Source organism: Cibotium barometz, chromosome 53 (assembly GCF_041138505.1).
Source record: "Cibotium barometz isolate CiBa-2024 chromosome 53, ASM4113850v1, whole genome shotgun sequence".
NCBI classification, from domain to species: domain Eukaryota; kingdom Viridiplantae; phylum Streptophyta; class Polypodiopsida; order Cyatheales; family Cibotiaceae; genus Cibotium; species Cibotium barometz.
Genome location: NC_141098.1, coordinates 2,564,636 through 2,581,515, shown reverse-complemented (window position 1 = coordinate 2,581,515; position 16,880 = coordinate 2,564,636). Strand labels below are relative to the sequence as shown.

General features: G+C 44.3%; 1 protein-coding gene across 1 annotated transcript in view; it reads right to left on the bottom strand.

Annotated features, from left to right (window-relative positions):
• Positions 1-5,812: 5,812 nt before the first annotated feature.
• LOC147608178 (UPF0426 protein At1g28150, chloroplastic) overlaps positions 5,813-16,880 on the bottom strand; it is a 36,240-nt gene continuing 25,172 nt past the window's right edge. Inside the window, exon 3 of the mRNA XM_086789016.1 lies at positions 5,813-6,119. Within this exon, the coding sequence (XP_086645142.1) occupies positions 5,952-6,119 (168 nt within the window). The 3' untranslated portion in view covers positions 5,813-5,951. The remainder of the gene's footprint in view (positions 6,120-16,880) is intronic.

Sequence of the window (16,880 nt, the reverse complement as noted above, 5' to 3'; positions counted from 1 at the left end):
TCACATACACACTTCGCATGCACACACTCCTCCACATTCACATGCACGCGTACACCCCACCCACACAGGCACAAAGCCCCCCCTTCTTTTTATTTTAATTTTCCATTAAAAAAACCCTCCCTTCTTTTTTCTTTTTTCTCTTTTATTTTTATTTTTCAAATCATTATTTTTTTTTAACTCTTCCTTTCTTTTTTCTCTTTTATTTTTAAAATTTTCCAAATTATATTACCCCTCGCCTCCGACCCACGTCCCTGGAACTATGCCGTGTGCCCTCTTCACTCTTCTCTGCTCCCAACCTCGCTTGCCTGTCTAGCACTGTCAATAGTAGAGCATCAAGTTGCATCGTTTTAATTGGTTTACTTTATTTTTTAGATTCCAGTGGTGGATGACTTGACGTGTAGAGATCATAATAGCTCATGGGAAAATTCTTGGAAAATAATTGTGGTTGAATATCCTCGCTCCCACTACCCCAACCAGGCTACATTTCAGTTGACCATATTTATCTTTTTGACACATGTAGGGGTGAGACCAAGCCACATGTAGGGGGGATTTTTTAAAGTGATCTCACCCCTACAGATGGCAATACGGCAATACGACAAAATAACCCCACTGAAATGTATCCTAGGCCGCATTGTGTTCTTCTCCTTGCTCACATTTGCAGACCACCAGGGCGCTTCCACATCAAGACCATCAGGCACGCTTCTAGGCCATGTACTCTCAATTGGACCTGGATTTCTAGCCCCACAAGGTGCTCGTGGAGACATGGCCATCATCTGCATGCGCAACAACGATTGGCGCAAGGACTTACATTCTCACGAGAGGGATTTGGGAGACAAATTTTTTTGCCTTTCTTGCCAAAAAGTCTATTTTGCTCAACAACTTTTTAGAGCATATGATCGTTCGATGTTTTGTGAAAGAGAAAGAGAGTTTATGTGAGAGCTAGAGTGGATGCGGGTGTGTGATAGAGTGGTTGTAGAGAGGAGACATTGAGAAGGGCTTTGACAGCATGGTTGAAGGGTGAGAGAGAGAGAAAGAAAGATTGCTTATTCTTGTCTATTGCAGAAGGGAGGGAGAGAGTGGGGTGAGAGAGCTTGAGTGCAAGAGGGCAAGAAAGCTTAAGAGTATGAGAGTGAGCCTTAACCCTTTATGAGAGAGAGATTATGTAATGCTAGTCGTTGTTTTCGTCTATGTAGCAGCCATGTAGATTGATTTTGGAGAATTTAAACTTTGGCTCCTTTCATAATTATGCTTGTGAATCAGGGTTAATGTGAAGGTACGAGCAAGCAAGTATAAGGGTAAAAGAAGAAGAGGGGAGAGCTTGAACATCAAGAGACCAAGAGAGCTTGTGAGTGAAAGGAAGAGTGTGTGTGTGTGTGAGAGAGAGAGAGAGAGAGAGAGAGAGTGAACGAGGGATGGAAGCCTAGTCCAAGTATGGTGTGCTTTTTTTATAGTGCTCTTACATATGCGTGCACAGAGATTCTTTTTCCTTTAAGTTCATTGATTAGGCTGAGATTCTCAAAGTCTAGAGAAGGCCGCTTGAGAACACATGTGGGTGAGAGAGGCATTGAGAGAAAGAGAGAAGAGTGCGGAGAGTGGGAGAGCGAGAGAGTTGGTTGTATTCACTTCTTCAAAATCCCCTCTCTTGAATCATTCCTTAGATATTTGGCTCATCTCTCTCATCACAAATCCAAGGACATTTTGAGAGAGACAGAGAGAAAGAGATACACACACACAGTGTGTGTGTATTAAAGAATGAGTGGGAAAGAAAGCAAGCATGGCTTCCCAACTACACAACAAGAGCCACCGGCCTCGACTTCTTGAACAACAACCCGGCACTTCAAGCCAAGCAACTAACATCCCAACCACATTGCCGGCACGCCCGCAAGGCACTTCCACCGCTCGCAACTCGGTAAAACTAACTAGCCCCCCGGTAAGAATGTCGAGACGCTCGCACACCACACCATCACTGGCACTATCGCAAGCAACCACCAAATCACACATATACAAATGACTAGTTTTCATACTAGGTCGACGAACTTAAAAATGGTATATTCTCTATTACTAGACTTAATCAACTATGTACACGGAGTCCATAGATGTTTCTTATTTGACGTTACGCACATGACAAGATTTCTTTATATGTTCCGACACCGTTATAAAAAAGAAGAGTGCTCGTTCTTGAATGGGTAAGATGGCAGAATGCTTTATGGTAGGTCAGGCGGGTGGAACCATGTTAACCTATGGAGTGGTTATCATACCCTTCTTCCTAATGGTGAAGTGACAACGTCCTCGTATCGCCCAAGTCGTGGTGAAGCTACTGCCAGGCTGGGAAGGTGTGGATGGTCCAGGATATGCCATGAAGTTGGCGCGACGAAGGTTAAGTGGTGTGGTTCGGGACCGATCCACAGCCGAATATTAGGCAAGGTGGTGGGAAGCTTTGGGAAGCCTTGATGGCAAGCAACATGTCGAGGGCGGCATAGAAAGTGATAGGTGATGTAGAGGTTCTTCATCCAAGACTTCCATTGGTTGTGGACATGGCATGGATCTTCAGCATTAGATAGTTGGTAGAAGCTATCCACATCTTGCGATTGGCAAAATGAGTGCCAGGACTATCATGGAATGATTTGCATGGATAGATGGTAGTCCGGACCTTCATGGCATATAACATGAGAGTATGTCTTGATTTCATAGCTTGATGCTGAGAGATGAGGCTTCTTCATGGTGAAAATGTCGATGATCGGGGTGAGGTTATGTTGGTGATGAAGTGGAGTTGAAGCAGAGGCTGCATGCATTGCAGCTCTTTGGAGGAACCAACAAGGTGGAGGGTTTTCTAGAACATGGGTCGTACCATGGGCCAAGCTTGCGGTTCTCCCATTCAAAGATGTTCTTGGAGGGTTGGCATTGACGAGATTAGTTGCATGTGTGTCCAGGTGATGGGTCATACCATGGGTCAGGCTTGCACCCACCACGGTCTCCCCATCTAGAGATGTATCTAGAGGGTTGTCGGTGATGAGGCTCAATGTGGGTTCATAAAAGAATAGTTCCTATGTGTCTATTATATGCAGAGCCCGTGTATATATTGTACGTGGCATGCATGGACATTATTGGGGTAAAGGATATGCCTATGTAGAAGCTTCCTTTGGTGAAGACTTTAATGCTCCGCTTTCTTTGACACTTATTATGTTGCTTTCTTTGACTCTTTTTTAAGGCAACTTGTGTGGTACCTCGGGACAAGGATTTTGTACCGAATGCGGGTCCATAAAGACTTGGAAATGGGCTGAGCCAGGAATAGGGGGTGGAAGCTCTTTGTCATTGGCGGGGCAAAGGAACTCGGTGAGCATATGTACGCACAATACCTTGCATGCCGAGTTCTTGCAAGAGATTTAGAGCTTAGCGCGGCGAAGGCTATGACCCAATTTGTAACTTGGTCGGAAAGCAGCTTGGTGAGAATGGTGAGGGACACCTTCCTGTGGTGGTCTCAAACCTTCTTGTGAGTGAGAAAGGTGAGCACATGGGCCGGCCCAATGTCACCCATTCCAGGATAACTGTGTCGTCAAATTTAGTCCCATTGGAATTGAGATCGTCGTTGGCGTCAAACCTTGGTCATGGCTCCCTTCCCATTGTGGAATCTAGATACATGGGTTAGGAGATGTGCACGAGATTGAATGTAATGTAGAGTAAGAGATAGATTCGGGCCCCATAGAGATTGGTTGTGGAAGGCTGTGAGGCCAACCTTTTTGAGGTAAGGGGAGACGTCAAGTTATTGGAATGCTGCATAACATTCGGCCGATGGGTGGGCAATCCTAAAGAGGTTGTTGAGGGGGGTTTTGACTTGGCATGGAGTAGAAAGCATCCGGATGGTGCGGAGCATGGCTCCACATTCCTCACCACCATAGAGATTCGGCTCCCGATGAAGAACTTTAATGACCTCTACTACACCTGACCCAACTATAGTGATCACATGTTGGTTCTTTCTAGCTCATCATTCTCATCCTTGAGGAGGCTCTCAAGAACCAATGGACATGCAAAGAGCAGTTGGTCTTTGAGCTTAATGAAGGTCCCAACTTCCGTCAATAGGTAGATCTTCACGGCATGGTCACCGCCATCATAGATTGGTCACTTTGGAATAGACATCGGATTTTGGAAGACCTTTAAGATCACGCACCAATCTAGTTGATGGCCCTTCATTACATCTTTTAGGGTCAAGGGAGCAGGAGTCATCCTGAATGGTGAGGAATATTTCGGCGAATTGATCCAAAAGATCTAGAGGCTCCTTTCTGGGCTCCCTATGGAGGGGTAACGAAGTGGATGTGTCACTGCTCAAAGTGATGTGTGCACGAAGGCTCCTTGTGTAATTGATTAAATTGTTAGTTTTTAGTAAGTGCATGGTCGTTACGTGGGTAGTTCCGTTTTAGTGCCAGGCATATGTGACATGGCATGGTGAGTTGGCAAGGGTTTTGACTTATTTGGGTGGAAGCTTTGGGACTTTGTGGGGTTTCTTTTTGGACTCTCTTGGAGGGCACCTTCAAACAAACTAACCTATATCGGCTCTACCCTTCGTGGGGAGCACTGTAAACACTCAGTGGTGAGGAGCCAAAATAAACGGTGAGAGGAGGGTGAGAAGTGTTTCACCTTCACTTACCGGTTGTGAAGAATGTGGATATAGGTATTGCATTGATTGTTGCTTGTTGGAATGCTAGTAGGCAGCCAGGTTGCTTCGTGTCGAGCGGTGTTGCCTTGTTTTGCTGGCGTATCATTTTTACAAAAGCAATACACAATCATTCCCATGTAATAGTTTACTTATGAGCTCTCCTCTTCCTTCTTCTTGCTTGTATGCTTGTATACCATTGAATCTTGTTTGCTCAATGGATGCATGCTAGATGGATTTGATTGTAAGTTGTCTTCTTGCATTAGCTTCCCCTTTAATCCCTGTATATTGTGAGAGAGAACCATCACAAAGGACCATCTCTCGTTACCTACATCTAGGCATAGAGAGCTCTTCCTTTCCCTTTGGCAAAGGAGCATTCCAGTGTGTCAACAAAGCGAGGACGCAACATACGAGCTAGAGCACAGCACCGACGCACTTTGTGGCTCTAAAGCAGGACACAATGACACGTGCTTCAGCAAGGCTAAGGTAAGCTCTTGACTTGAACACCTTACCATACTAACGAGGCAATAACTTTAACGCCTACAAAAGCCCTCGTGAGCAAGGTCTCCTTTAGACCACAAACTTTAAGGAGACGACGAGTTCTAAGAGACACAGACAACAAATGTACAAGTTGGGCGAAAGCAACAAGAACGAGCATTCAATAACAAATAGGGTACAAAAAAAGTCAGCATGTTTTGTTTTTATAACAATTGAGCTAATTTTTTCACAAAAAGTTTGGAACGGATCTTACAGTTCCATACTGTTATGGAATGCAACTATGTACCTACCCATTCGTGACAACTCTAAATAGCTTCAATTTGAATTGTCCAACTTCTTCCAGATCTTCCCAACCTAACCACGCATGGTTCTTGCTAATGATGCAAGCACAAATCTTCTCCATTGGTTGAATCTTCCAAAGAGTCAATACTACAATACTCGGTGTTTTTGTGGGGGTGTGCAAGGTGGGCGTGTGTGTGCGCGTGCGCTCGCACAGTAGCAAGCAGATGAGGTGGTACATTAAGAGTCATCCACATCCAAGCACCTAAACTTTCCACATGAAATTAACAATAATTTTCAGCCAAATTGATCTTTGCATCAGAACACTGACAATTCGGGTTTATCGCATAATTGATCAAGAAAGCATGAAGTTCACCAAATCAGAAATACTTCCAACTTGCAGCTTCTTTGAACTTTATAAACATCCAAGAACACTTCCAGGGGAATGCTCTATCCAAACATGCAATCTTACATATAGGCTACACTTTCCAACCTAGTCCATAAATAGGGTACAATTATGAAAGTTTTACTCTATCTGAATCTCTTCAGGGGTCTCCTCCTTGATTTCGATTTCCTCCACATTTTGCACACCTGCAGCTTCTGATGTTCTTGCTACCCACTCCCTTAAAGGATCCTCATTCAGGTCCAGTCTGAAAACCCCAGCAAACACACCTCCCAAAAACGCCAATGGCTCCTGTCCAAAAGTCGGAAGGGAAAGTTTCAGAACACCATGCAATTAAATTCAGTATAACTCAAAAGATCTGCATACACTAGTAATGTAACAACATAAAGTTAAGGTTACTTAACCCTGCATATATCAATTCATTAGGCTCCACCAACAAGCAATGTAGGTTATTTGCTGCATTTTAAAAGGTGCTTGTTTGCTACTCTTCCATTGTTCATCTGTTTTCTCTCAGAGATTAAATAACGAAAAACCTTAGGTTTGGTATCAAAGATTAGAAGTTATCTGCATCTTAGCATCCATAGCTCCTTAGACCTCACATAGGCTATGTAGACAACCTTGCCAGAGTGCTTTTGCTGAAGTTCATATCACCTTTGGAGCTATTGGACAAGGGTTTTCTTGCTTTTCCAGCTCTTAATAATCCATGTGGCCTCCACCACCATCAACCACATATTTTGGCATATACAGTAGTTTACGAATACATCTCTCGTCTTATGTGTGTTTGCTAAACATAGGATTACCATTCATCTCTTTTGCTTAGCGTTAATCATGATCACACTTTGGCAACGAATGTGACATTGGTATCAAAGCTTCTAGGTTCATCCTAGGTAGAGCTTTGCATTAATGCTAAGTTTTGCATGCAAATCAAGAATTCAGGGTTTGTGTTTAAGGGTTTGCATTTTTGTATTGAATCGGCACTTTTGCATCACCTTTTTGCTCATATTCAGCATACTACAATGCTAGAAAGTTTACATTTCAGCCTAGCATGGTCCAAGGGAGTCTAGGAAGCATGTAGAAGTCCAAGGTTAGGGTTTGTAGCAAGCAACTCTTTATGGCAAACATGGAACTTGTTCTCCGATGACATACCTACTCTGAGATTTGGGAGCACACAATCAAGAATATGTTTTCCGTAGTGGAAGGAGATGAATTTGTTGGGTGGAATGATGAGGGCCGAAAATGTTGGGAGAACCAACTAGCAATGTGTCAAAGAGAGATCCAAGGTCGGGAAGCAAAATTGGTGAAAGCTGATGAAAGACCAACAACGGAAGCTTCACCTGAGATTGAAACTCAACAAGAGGGAGGTCACAAGGGTGCTCGAGAGCTTCTAAGACACGAGGTGGTACCAATAACTCATAAGTGCCCCCAAGGTCACTTATATAGCAATAACCTGGCTATTATTGGCCCTTTCTTTATTTATAAGTTTTCTTGATTTATTTATAAGCTTTTCCATTATTAGCCCTAGGCTATTCATTATAAGCTTTTAGCCAATCTAGACCTCATCTTGCTAACGCCCTTAGCCCACGCCTGAACCCTCTAGGTCCCCACATCCCAGCGAAGTCTTAACCCTAATCTTGGATTAACACTAACCCTAATCTTGGGTTAGCACACATCTGTAGTCCGAGGTTAACCTAACCATAGGCCGGTCAAGATGTAACATACTTCCCTCCTATTCAATTCACGTCAGGTGTACTTGCCACTGTACTTGCTATATCAACCGTTGTAACTACTGTACCAACCTCTGTACTTGTTGTACCAACCACTTCACTTGCTATACAAGCCATTGTATTTGCAATACCAATTGTACCAAATGCCCTAAATGTTGTACCAACCTGATGTACTTGATGTACCAACTATAACAAATGCCCTAATTTTGTATCAACCTGCTATACTTGATGTACCGCTTGTACTAGATGTCCTAAGTGTTGTACTAGCTCTACCGGATACCCTAAGTGATGTACCAGCTCCTCCTATACCATTTCTTTATGGCTGAGGTTATGTGGATTTTCTATCTTGGTTAATATTTGGCATTTCCACATATGATTATTGGCAAATGTTGGCCCATGTGCATTGATGGGAAGAATCATGACCCACATAGGATTCTGGCCACGGTTTTTGAGACCAGGATTTATGGATTCATTGTATGTGATTATGATGACATGGTATTGTACGTGGATAATCCAGTTTTGCCTGAATATGGGAAAGCACCCCAAGCTTGTACTAGAATAAAAATACCTTTTGAGGGGGGGTCGGTCCATTCCGACCCTAGTGTCGTGTCCATTGTGCAAGTTCTTTGTGGATTGTGGCCATGTTTAATGTTTAATACAAATTGAGGGTATCAGCAAGTGTGTCAAGGGCCTAGTCCCCCAGGCGGTTCGGTTTCATTGGTATTGGTGCACAAGCTTCCTTCTCTCTCGAAAGGAAGAAAAATCACAAGTGGGGACCGCACTCGCCATCAATGCTATTAAGCATGGCCAACTAATTCAAAGTCATGTGTCACGAACATAAGAGGAAGACAACCTGATTTTTCGATTTTTGATAATGGCTTTTTGTGCTTGTGACCATTATTCTCTTTGAAGACCAGTAGGGTTAGAGTCAAGCAACAGAGCTATTGCTATGGAGGATGAAACTCCATCGTGGGTAAGAGAGACAAAGAATAAAGAAAGAAAGTTGTATTAACGTCTTCAAAAGGCCAAAATGAGAGAGAGAGAGAGAGAGAGAGAGAGAGAGAGAGAGAAGAAAGAAAGATATATTAACGTCTACGAGAGGCCAAAGTCGGCCCATGAGACAAAAAATAATACAACTGTGTTCTTCAGGTCATCAGAAGAAAAGGAAAAGAAAGAAAAGAAAAAGTGTGCATGTGTCTGGATACAACTATGAATCATCATGGATCGGTGGAGCCCATATACAAACAATATAAAGGGGGGTGGGGATGTGGATGGAGTGCTAAGGCAAGATGCATCTCTATATGCTGAAGGGGTAGTACAAGCATGCTATGCAGATCGATGTCTAACTCCATCCAGTGCCATAAGAGGGATATAAGATATCATACATCGCCGATGCTGAGGTTGTGAGTGGTGTGAACATGTACCCTGAGTCTGAATGAAAGCGAGCTAGCCTCTCCTGTGTCTCCATCTGGTGTCTCATCCGGATAGTTGCTATCTCTCGATGACGCAGTCGGGGTGCTCTGTGTCCAGTCTGTCTAGGTCTCCTCCTGGCTCTCAATTCCTCTGCTCTTTGTGCGATCACCCCACGTGGTACATCAGCTGGCACTGGCATAGCTCTCTGGAAGAAATCTATGAGCTGGGACTGTCTCCCACCCCTAGTGGGAGCGGGTTTCTGGAGGAGTCTCTCTCGAGAACTATGAAGCTCTAGTAGTAGTCTGCAAGCTGTCACTGGTCCAAGGCCTCCATCAACTGATGTAGTGAAGAGTGCTCCTCAAACAATCCTGCATAACTATCTCTGACCCCCTGGTGGGCTCTACATCTACATACAAAGTGATCCTCAGTCTCCACCTCCTCGCGGCACAATCTGCATATCCGCTCGGCTCTAGGAACCCGTGCCGCTCTCCCAGCCTCTATCTCTAGCTGATGTGATGAGACTCGTAGCTGTCCAATAGCAACGCGACAGCTATGTGGCATGATACATCCGTATACTGCGGTCGCTGTATAAACCCATCCCCTGAGATGCTCATAAAGTGGTCTCTGTAATACAGCATCTTCGGTGGTAGTGGGCTCTCTGGTGCTGTCCATGTCTCCTGTATGTAGCGCTGCCATATGTCCTGTCTCATCACTCTGTTCCTCTCATTGAGAGAGAGGTGACCCCGTGGAGCAGACTGATCATACTGAAAAGGTGGCAACCGCTCAATGTCTATCCCATGATGTGAGAACCACTGTAGCATCTATGCATACCAAGATCCAGTGTGTCCAGCCTCGGCCAGCTGTCTGGATGCCTCAAAAGCTCGGCTTTATGCTCAAGAGAGGCTCATGCTTCTTTTATACTTGGGGAAGCCTTCCTTTTTTCCAAAAAGTGATGCTTTTGCCTTTTACTTTTCTTTTAGTCTTTTTAATAGTAAAATATTACTAAACTTTAGTCAAAAGTTCTTGTTTTGCTTTTCTAGCTTCAGAGCCTTGCTTTTTGGCCCTAGAGCTACTTTTTGAAAAAGCGGTTTTCAGCTTTTTGGTCCAGCTCAGTCTCCTCTTTCCAATGGTGCCCTTGGCTCACAATCAACCATGTTTGACTTTTTGCTTTTTCTTGCTTTTTGACCAAGAATGGTGATTTTCTTCATCAAACCTTATGGACCTTGTCTCCATGTCTTCTTCCACCTGTCTGGTGTCCGAGCATGAGTTTCATCATGTGAAATAGAGCTAGGAGGGCCAAATAGTTACAGCCTCCACGCTAGCACCAATGAGGTGATAGCTCAATTAGTGAAGATGTTTGCCTAGGACCATCCAGGGTTTAAAAACCCCCTTGGTGCTTCCGAGGTGGCATCGCCTATGGATAGATAATTAAGCGCCTACAAGCGGTGAAAAGTCAATAACTACGGGAGGATCTTGGGCCTAAGGCCAGTCGGGAAAAAAAAAGGCCTCCACACTGGTGGGCTTTTAAAAAAACAATGATGGGTTCACACGCGGGCAACAGTGCTACGAGCAATTGAGTTCTACAAGTGGCAACTGGGTGTTGCAGGAGGGCGAAGCACAACATGCAACGGCATGGACAGCGAAGACGGGGACAAGCTGTGCATGATATCAGTGCAAGAGACACAAGCGGAAGAACAAAGCACAGCTAGCACATGATGAGCTCCGAAGAGCAGCGATGGTCGAGTGCTAAAATGAACAAAAGCAGCTCTGATACCAATTGAAGACTAGAAGAGTTAGGCAGTAAAGATGGAGGATGAAACTCCATCATGGGGAGAGAGAGAAAGAAAGAAAGAAAGAAAGCTATATTAACGTCTACTAGAGGCCGAACTCGACCTATGAGACAAATCAATGTACAACTGTCAATGTCTTCTAGATGTCCAGAAAAAAAAAAGGACAAAATGAACATGAAATAAACTATGAAAGTACTGAGCTAGTGGGGGGGTGTGATGATGGATGGAGCACTACTTCTAGAGGCTCAGTATGCAACCTATATGCGCAGGGTATACAAAAGGCCAAAATGACCTATGAGACCAAAATGTTACATCATGTCCATGGAATACATCATCATGGTACTGAAGTAAAACTAAAAGAAATATTCATCAAAAAAACAAAGAGCCTCAAGCTCTCGCATCAGCCAAGAATATCTCGCATAGGGCGCTACAACATGGTACCACTGTAGTGAGGCTGGGGAGAGTCCTGCGGCGGTGGGAAGTGATGGCTCTGATCCTCCTGAGGTGACATGAAATTGGGTGGCGGCCACTATGTCAGGGGCGTCAAGCTCTCCATAGCTCGGTGGCTCTGTCTAATGTCACTCCTCTCAGCCATTCTCCTGCATCAGCCTGGAGACCGGGGGGAGGGGTGGATCTGCTCTCAGGGCTCTTGTCTAGAAGAAGTGAATGAGAGCTCTTTATGCTGGTCCTCAAGCGGGTGGAGCTGATCTGGGCCCCAATAGGGATTCCATGTTGGGGTAAAGGCGTTATGCCCACCCTTATAGTGTGTACAAGCCCATAAGTTATAGTACATAGTACACTTAGTACTTTTAATGTACTAAGTGCACTATGTGTACTAGTGCAATATACATGTGTGATAGGGGAGTCACACACTCATGCTTTTCATGAGTTGACTTATCCCCACAACTCTCTCTCTCTCTCTCTCCCTTGCTTCTCTGTGTATGTCTCCCATGAATGAACTCTAACCCTAATTGCTGTTTTCTCCCCATCATTCCATGTGTCTACGAAGCTCCAGAAGAAAGAGCCCCAGGCATCTCTGGTCTGGAAAATCCATGATCCTCCAAATCCCTCTCGGAAGAGGTAGTGGAACCTCCCCCTAATTTCATAGTATAATGGGCATCTACATATATATTGAGCCTCTGTCTCAGCCTTTGTGTGGCAAAGATGGCATGTCATGTCCTCTGGTGCAACTGCTCTTAGGCCATATCTGGTTGTCTCCACTCTCAACTGGTGGGATGAGGTGCGGTGTAACATGCAGAAGCTTCGGGGGAGATCGGTAACTTCAATGCTTAGAAAAACAGCACACTTGTCGCAACGAAATTAACGAACAAAACTGAATATAGATGTGCAGAAAATATATATATATATATATATATATATATATATATATATATATATATATATATATATATATATATAGAGAGAGAGAGAGAGAGAGAGAGAGGGAGAAGAGGACACGGTATTGGGTCCCAAATACCCTCTATAGGGTCCCCACCACGAATGGTGTACTTGCTTTTATTAGAATGATGCAAGACTGAAATAAAAGACCGAACCTAAACCTTCTTGGCTAGATAGATCTCTGCCCTTGACCTTCAATCCTTCACACAATCTGCGTTAGCTTGTCCTTGGCTGTCCTAGCCCTTTGTTCAGCTTCAGCACTTGGTGAATTATGAGATAAATGAACTGATTTATGTCTTGGGTATTTATACCCTTCAGGGAAGCTAGTCGGCTGGTTTACAGCAGTCGGCTGTCTTAAAGTTGCTCCACGACTGGTAAAATCAGCATTAAATGCTGTGCATCACTTAAATAAGTGCTGGCCAGCATGCACATTAGCTACTGGCTGCTGGGCAGCCTGTGTGGGCTGCCCCACACCTGCTGGCCTACAGTCCCTTAGGGGCAGTGTAACCTGTCGGCTACCTGTCCAGGAGCCCTAGGGCTGTCCTACAACCCTTCCATGGCCATCCCATGGCTGGTGGGCACAGCCAAGGCCTTCCTGGCCCCTATGGGGGTGGTTCTACACCTCCCCCATGCCCATATCTGTCCTTGGGGTAGCCCTATGGACTGGCCCCTTTCATATGCAAACCCTAACTGTCTACACAGTGATCTGGCATCCAATATCATACCAGATACACAGAACCACTGACATCATTCCAGAGGGAGACTCACAGCGCGGACTGGCAACTATTTCATGTGCAGGACAATGCACACCTGACCTCGGACGACTGGAATGGAACCCTGGCTGACTCGTCCCGGACTGGGCTCACATGGGACCAGTTTTCCATCCCAGGTCCTGCACCTTCTGTACAGATATGTCTACGTGGCATCCAAGTGCGGGATGCGGATCCGTCCAATCACACACCGCACCCCGAATGAGAGACGTGAGAAATGAAATGAAATGAAATGATATATTAACGTCTTCAGAAGGCCAAAATGACCTATGAGACCAAAAAGGTTACAACAATTGGTGGATCTGATACAATGAGAGAGAGAGAGAAAGAAAGAAAGAAAGAAAGATATATTAACGTCTACGAGAGGCCAAAGTTGGCCTATGAGACAAAAAATAATACAACTGTGTTCTTCTGGTCATCGGAAGAAAAGAAAGAAAAGAAAAAGTGTGCATGTGTCTGGATACAACTGTGAATCATCATTTCTTCAGAGTCATCATCTGGTTTAGATGAGTAGCTAGCTGCTATTATAGTTTATAGTTACTAGTTTTTTTTTTGGTGACTAGTCTAGACTTTGCCTTGTTTGTCAGGCCCAGCCTCTTAGTTTGAGGGACTCAGGTGCCTAGCATCTAGGAGTCAGAATTGAGATCATATTCTCTGTACTATGTAGTATCATGTATGACATATGTCTCCAGTCTTATGATTTCGGATTTATGATTTATCCATGATCCATCTCACTTTCATTTATGTTCGTTGTTTAATTCCCATGACATTTGGATTTCACTCATTAAACGAGAAAAAGAGGAATTTTAAACTTATTCAAAAATTTGCATTTGCCACTGTCACTTGTGACTTGTAAGTTGTAAGTTGTCCAAAATTGAAATTAAAGGTTGTATAGAATTAGTAAGGACTTTAATGTTCATTGATGAATCTTTTTTTTTTTCAGAAAGAGACTTCTATTAAGTATGAGAAAAACATACAACAATCACAACTATAAGCCGGAAGAGAAAAGAATCACCCCAATATATAAGGTGATTTCAACCACTGAGGAGCCCATCATGATGCCATGTAAGACCTGTGGTACTAGAGGAAAAGAAGATGCCATGGTCCCATTCCCGCATAAATATCACACGCTTCGCCTGCGCAGAACAAGAGGGTCCCTGAATGCGAGCCCAAGTAGCCATAAGAGTGTGGATGATATCACCCCATATAGTACTAATGCACTGAGACCCAAAAATCTGGACACCCTCAATAGCCTCCGTACATCTAGCTCTCCAGATCTGCCATGCTGTAATACTGGCAATAATCTCCCAACTGGTGTCAATCCTCTGTCTAGGGCGTGTATAATCAGAGTGAGGAACATCCTGCAATAAACCATGCTGGGCAATACCTCTACGAATGAAAAAAACAGAATCTGTACCACTGCCCTCATAAAAAAGTTGCGGACTGGACTGGGAGAGCCAAGCAACTGCCCCCCAAGTCACATGCATGGCTCGGCCACTCAATTTGCCCATAAGTTGGGCTACAGGACCCCAAATCTGCTGTGCAATGCTGCACCCCCATAGACAATGTTGTACGGACTCAAAATCTGCCGCACATCTAGGACAGAAAGGTGCTACACCGAAAACTGATCTCCACTGATTGGTGGGGAGACTACCATGTAAGAATAACCAAAAGAAATGAGAGATCTGGCTCCTTCTGTATGAGTGCAAAAGTCTATGCCAATATCTGCGCTGTATACGAACACGAGGAGATCCGGTGGGGATTTGACAGTGGTATCAGAGCATGCCTCGTGAACGAGTAAGTCGGTAGGTAGAGAAGATGAGGTCGAAGAAAGGTATGTGTTAAAAAAGCTTGCTATTTTTTCTGTGCATAATGCTGTTTTTCAGATTCAGTATGTGTTTTTTTCATCAAAGAAACCCATGTTAATGGGGATGGTAGTCTAAGTAGGGTTGGTTTGCTTTGCAAAGAAGAGGAAAGATTCGTTTGTGCAGTCGCATGAACGTTGAGAGAAAACAGAAAAAAACGAAAAGCATCTTCGTTTGTTTTGGTTGAACGCGAAAGAGAGAGAGAGCAAGAGAAGTGATGGATCGGCTTTGCTGGATCGCATACTCGTGCTGGTCAAGCGCTACCCGAACGTGTAGGCAAAGGGTGTAGGCAGCCATGCCTATGCAGGCGGCCAGGCCTATGTAGGCGGCCCTGCTGGCGGGCCCATAGGCCTGCGTAGCCAAGCGGCCAGGCCCCTAGGCCTACGCAGCCAGGCAGCCAAGCTTACGCAGCGCCTAGGCCAGGCGGGCTGGTGCCCAGGCCAGGCCTACGTAGGCGCCTAGGCCAGGCGGGCAGGCGACCAGGCCCACGCCGCCTTGTGGCCAGGCCTACGCGAGGCTGGCGCAGGCGCAGGCTGGCGCGAAGGCACCGGCAGAAGCGCAGGTGACGACAGGTGAGGTGGCCGACAGGAAGAAAAGCACACGCCTGTAGCCCGGTGGGTGACGCCAGTAGCTCTAAATTCAGGAGGGATGAGAAAAAAAAAACAAAGAAAGCCTTCGCCGATTTGAGACGCTTTTGTTTTTTTTTATTAAATTTTTTTTTAAAGTTTAAAAACCCCCCCTCCAAGGTTAAAGGTGTTTTTTTTTTTTAAGAGAATCTGATTCTTGGGTTAGACATCGTGAAGAGGGTAAGTGGAGAGAAAATTCGATCTTTGCACAATGAAAGTGCAAGGGAACTTGAGAGCTTGAGAGCTTAGAGATGTGTGTAAGAAGCCCACTCAAGGGGTTTATAAAGGTTTCCCCAAAAGCTAGAAATCCCCAAAAGCTATCTTTAGCTTTTGCTTTTGTGTTTTATATATATATATATATATATATATATATATATATATATATATATACATATATATAGTTTCCCCAAAAGCTAGAAATCCCCAAAAGCTATCTTTAGCTTTTGCTTTTGTGTTTTATATATATATATATATATATATATATATAAAAGCTAGAAATCTCCAAAAGCTATCTTTAGCTTTTGCTTTTATATATATATAAAACACAAAAGCAAAAGCTAAAGATAGCTTTTGGAGATTTCTAGCTTTTATATATATATATATATATATATAAAACACAAAAGCAAAAGCTAAAGATAGCTTTTGGGGATTTCTAGCTTTTGGGGAAACCTTTATAAACCCCTTGAGTGGGCTTCTTGCACACATCTCTAAGCTCTCAAGCTCTCAAGTTCCCTTGCACTTTCATTGTGCAAAGATCGAATTTTCTCTCCACTTACCCTCTTCACGATGTCTAACCCAAGAATCAGAGTTGGAGCCCCTTGTGGAACGCGAAGGCTTGCCGGCTACGGAAGATACCGATGTCGATCTTTTTGACGATTATGTGTCAAAATCAGATTTCCAAGAGTTCAAAGTAGCTCTAGAAGCTTCTTCGTCGGAACGTCAGGCACAAATCGCAGCCCAGATGCAAGCTTTGCAAAACTCCATCACTCTATTGACCACTACCCTCTCTACTCTTTCGGGTATGGATACCTTGGCCTCTGCTTTAGGCCCCAACATTACTCCGGAACCATTCAGGGGCGAGCAAAAGCAGCGCACCAAGGAGATCGTGGACACTTGGCTACATAAGTGGCAAGTTCACTTTCAGTTTCGTCCATATGATGATGGAAAAAAGATCCAGTTAGCAGCAGGTTTCCTGTCCGGCAAAGCTTTGCTTTGGTGGAAGGAACTCACCCCTAAGCCAACGACTTGGACACCAATTCGAAGACGTCTTCAAGAAGGAATTCCTCAAGAAAGAGGATGATTATGATGTTGTTGCCCGGTTTTCAGCTTTGACCATGACCTCCCAGCACCTCACTCTTATGAGGTCTACCTCCAGAAGTTTAGGGACTTGCAGATGAAAGCTACAAAGATGGATCCCACTACTCTTTTGGGGTTCTTCGTAGCTAGTTTACTAGACTCATACCGTT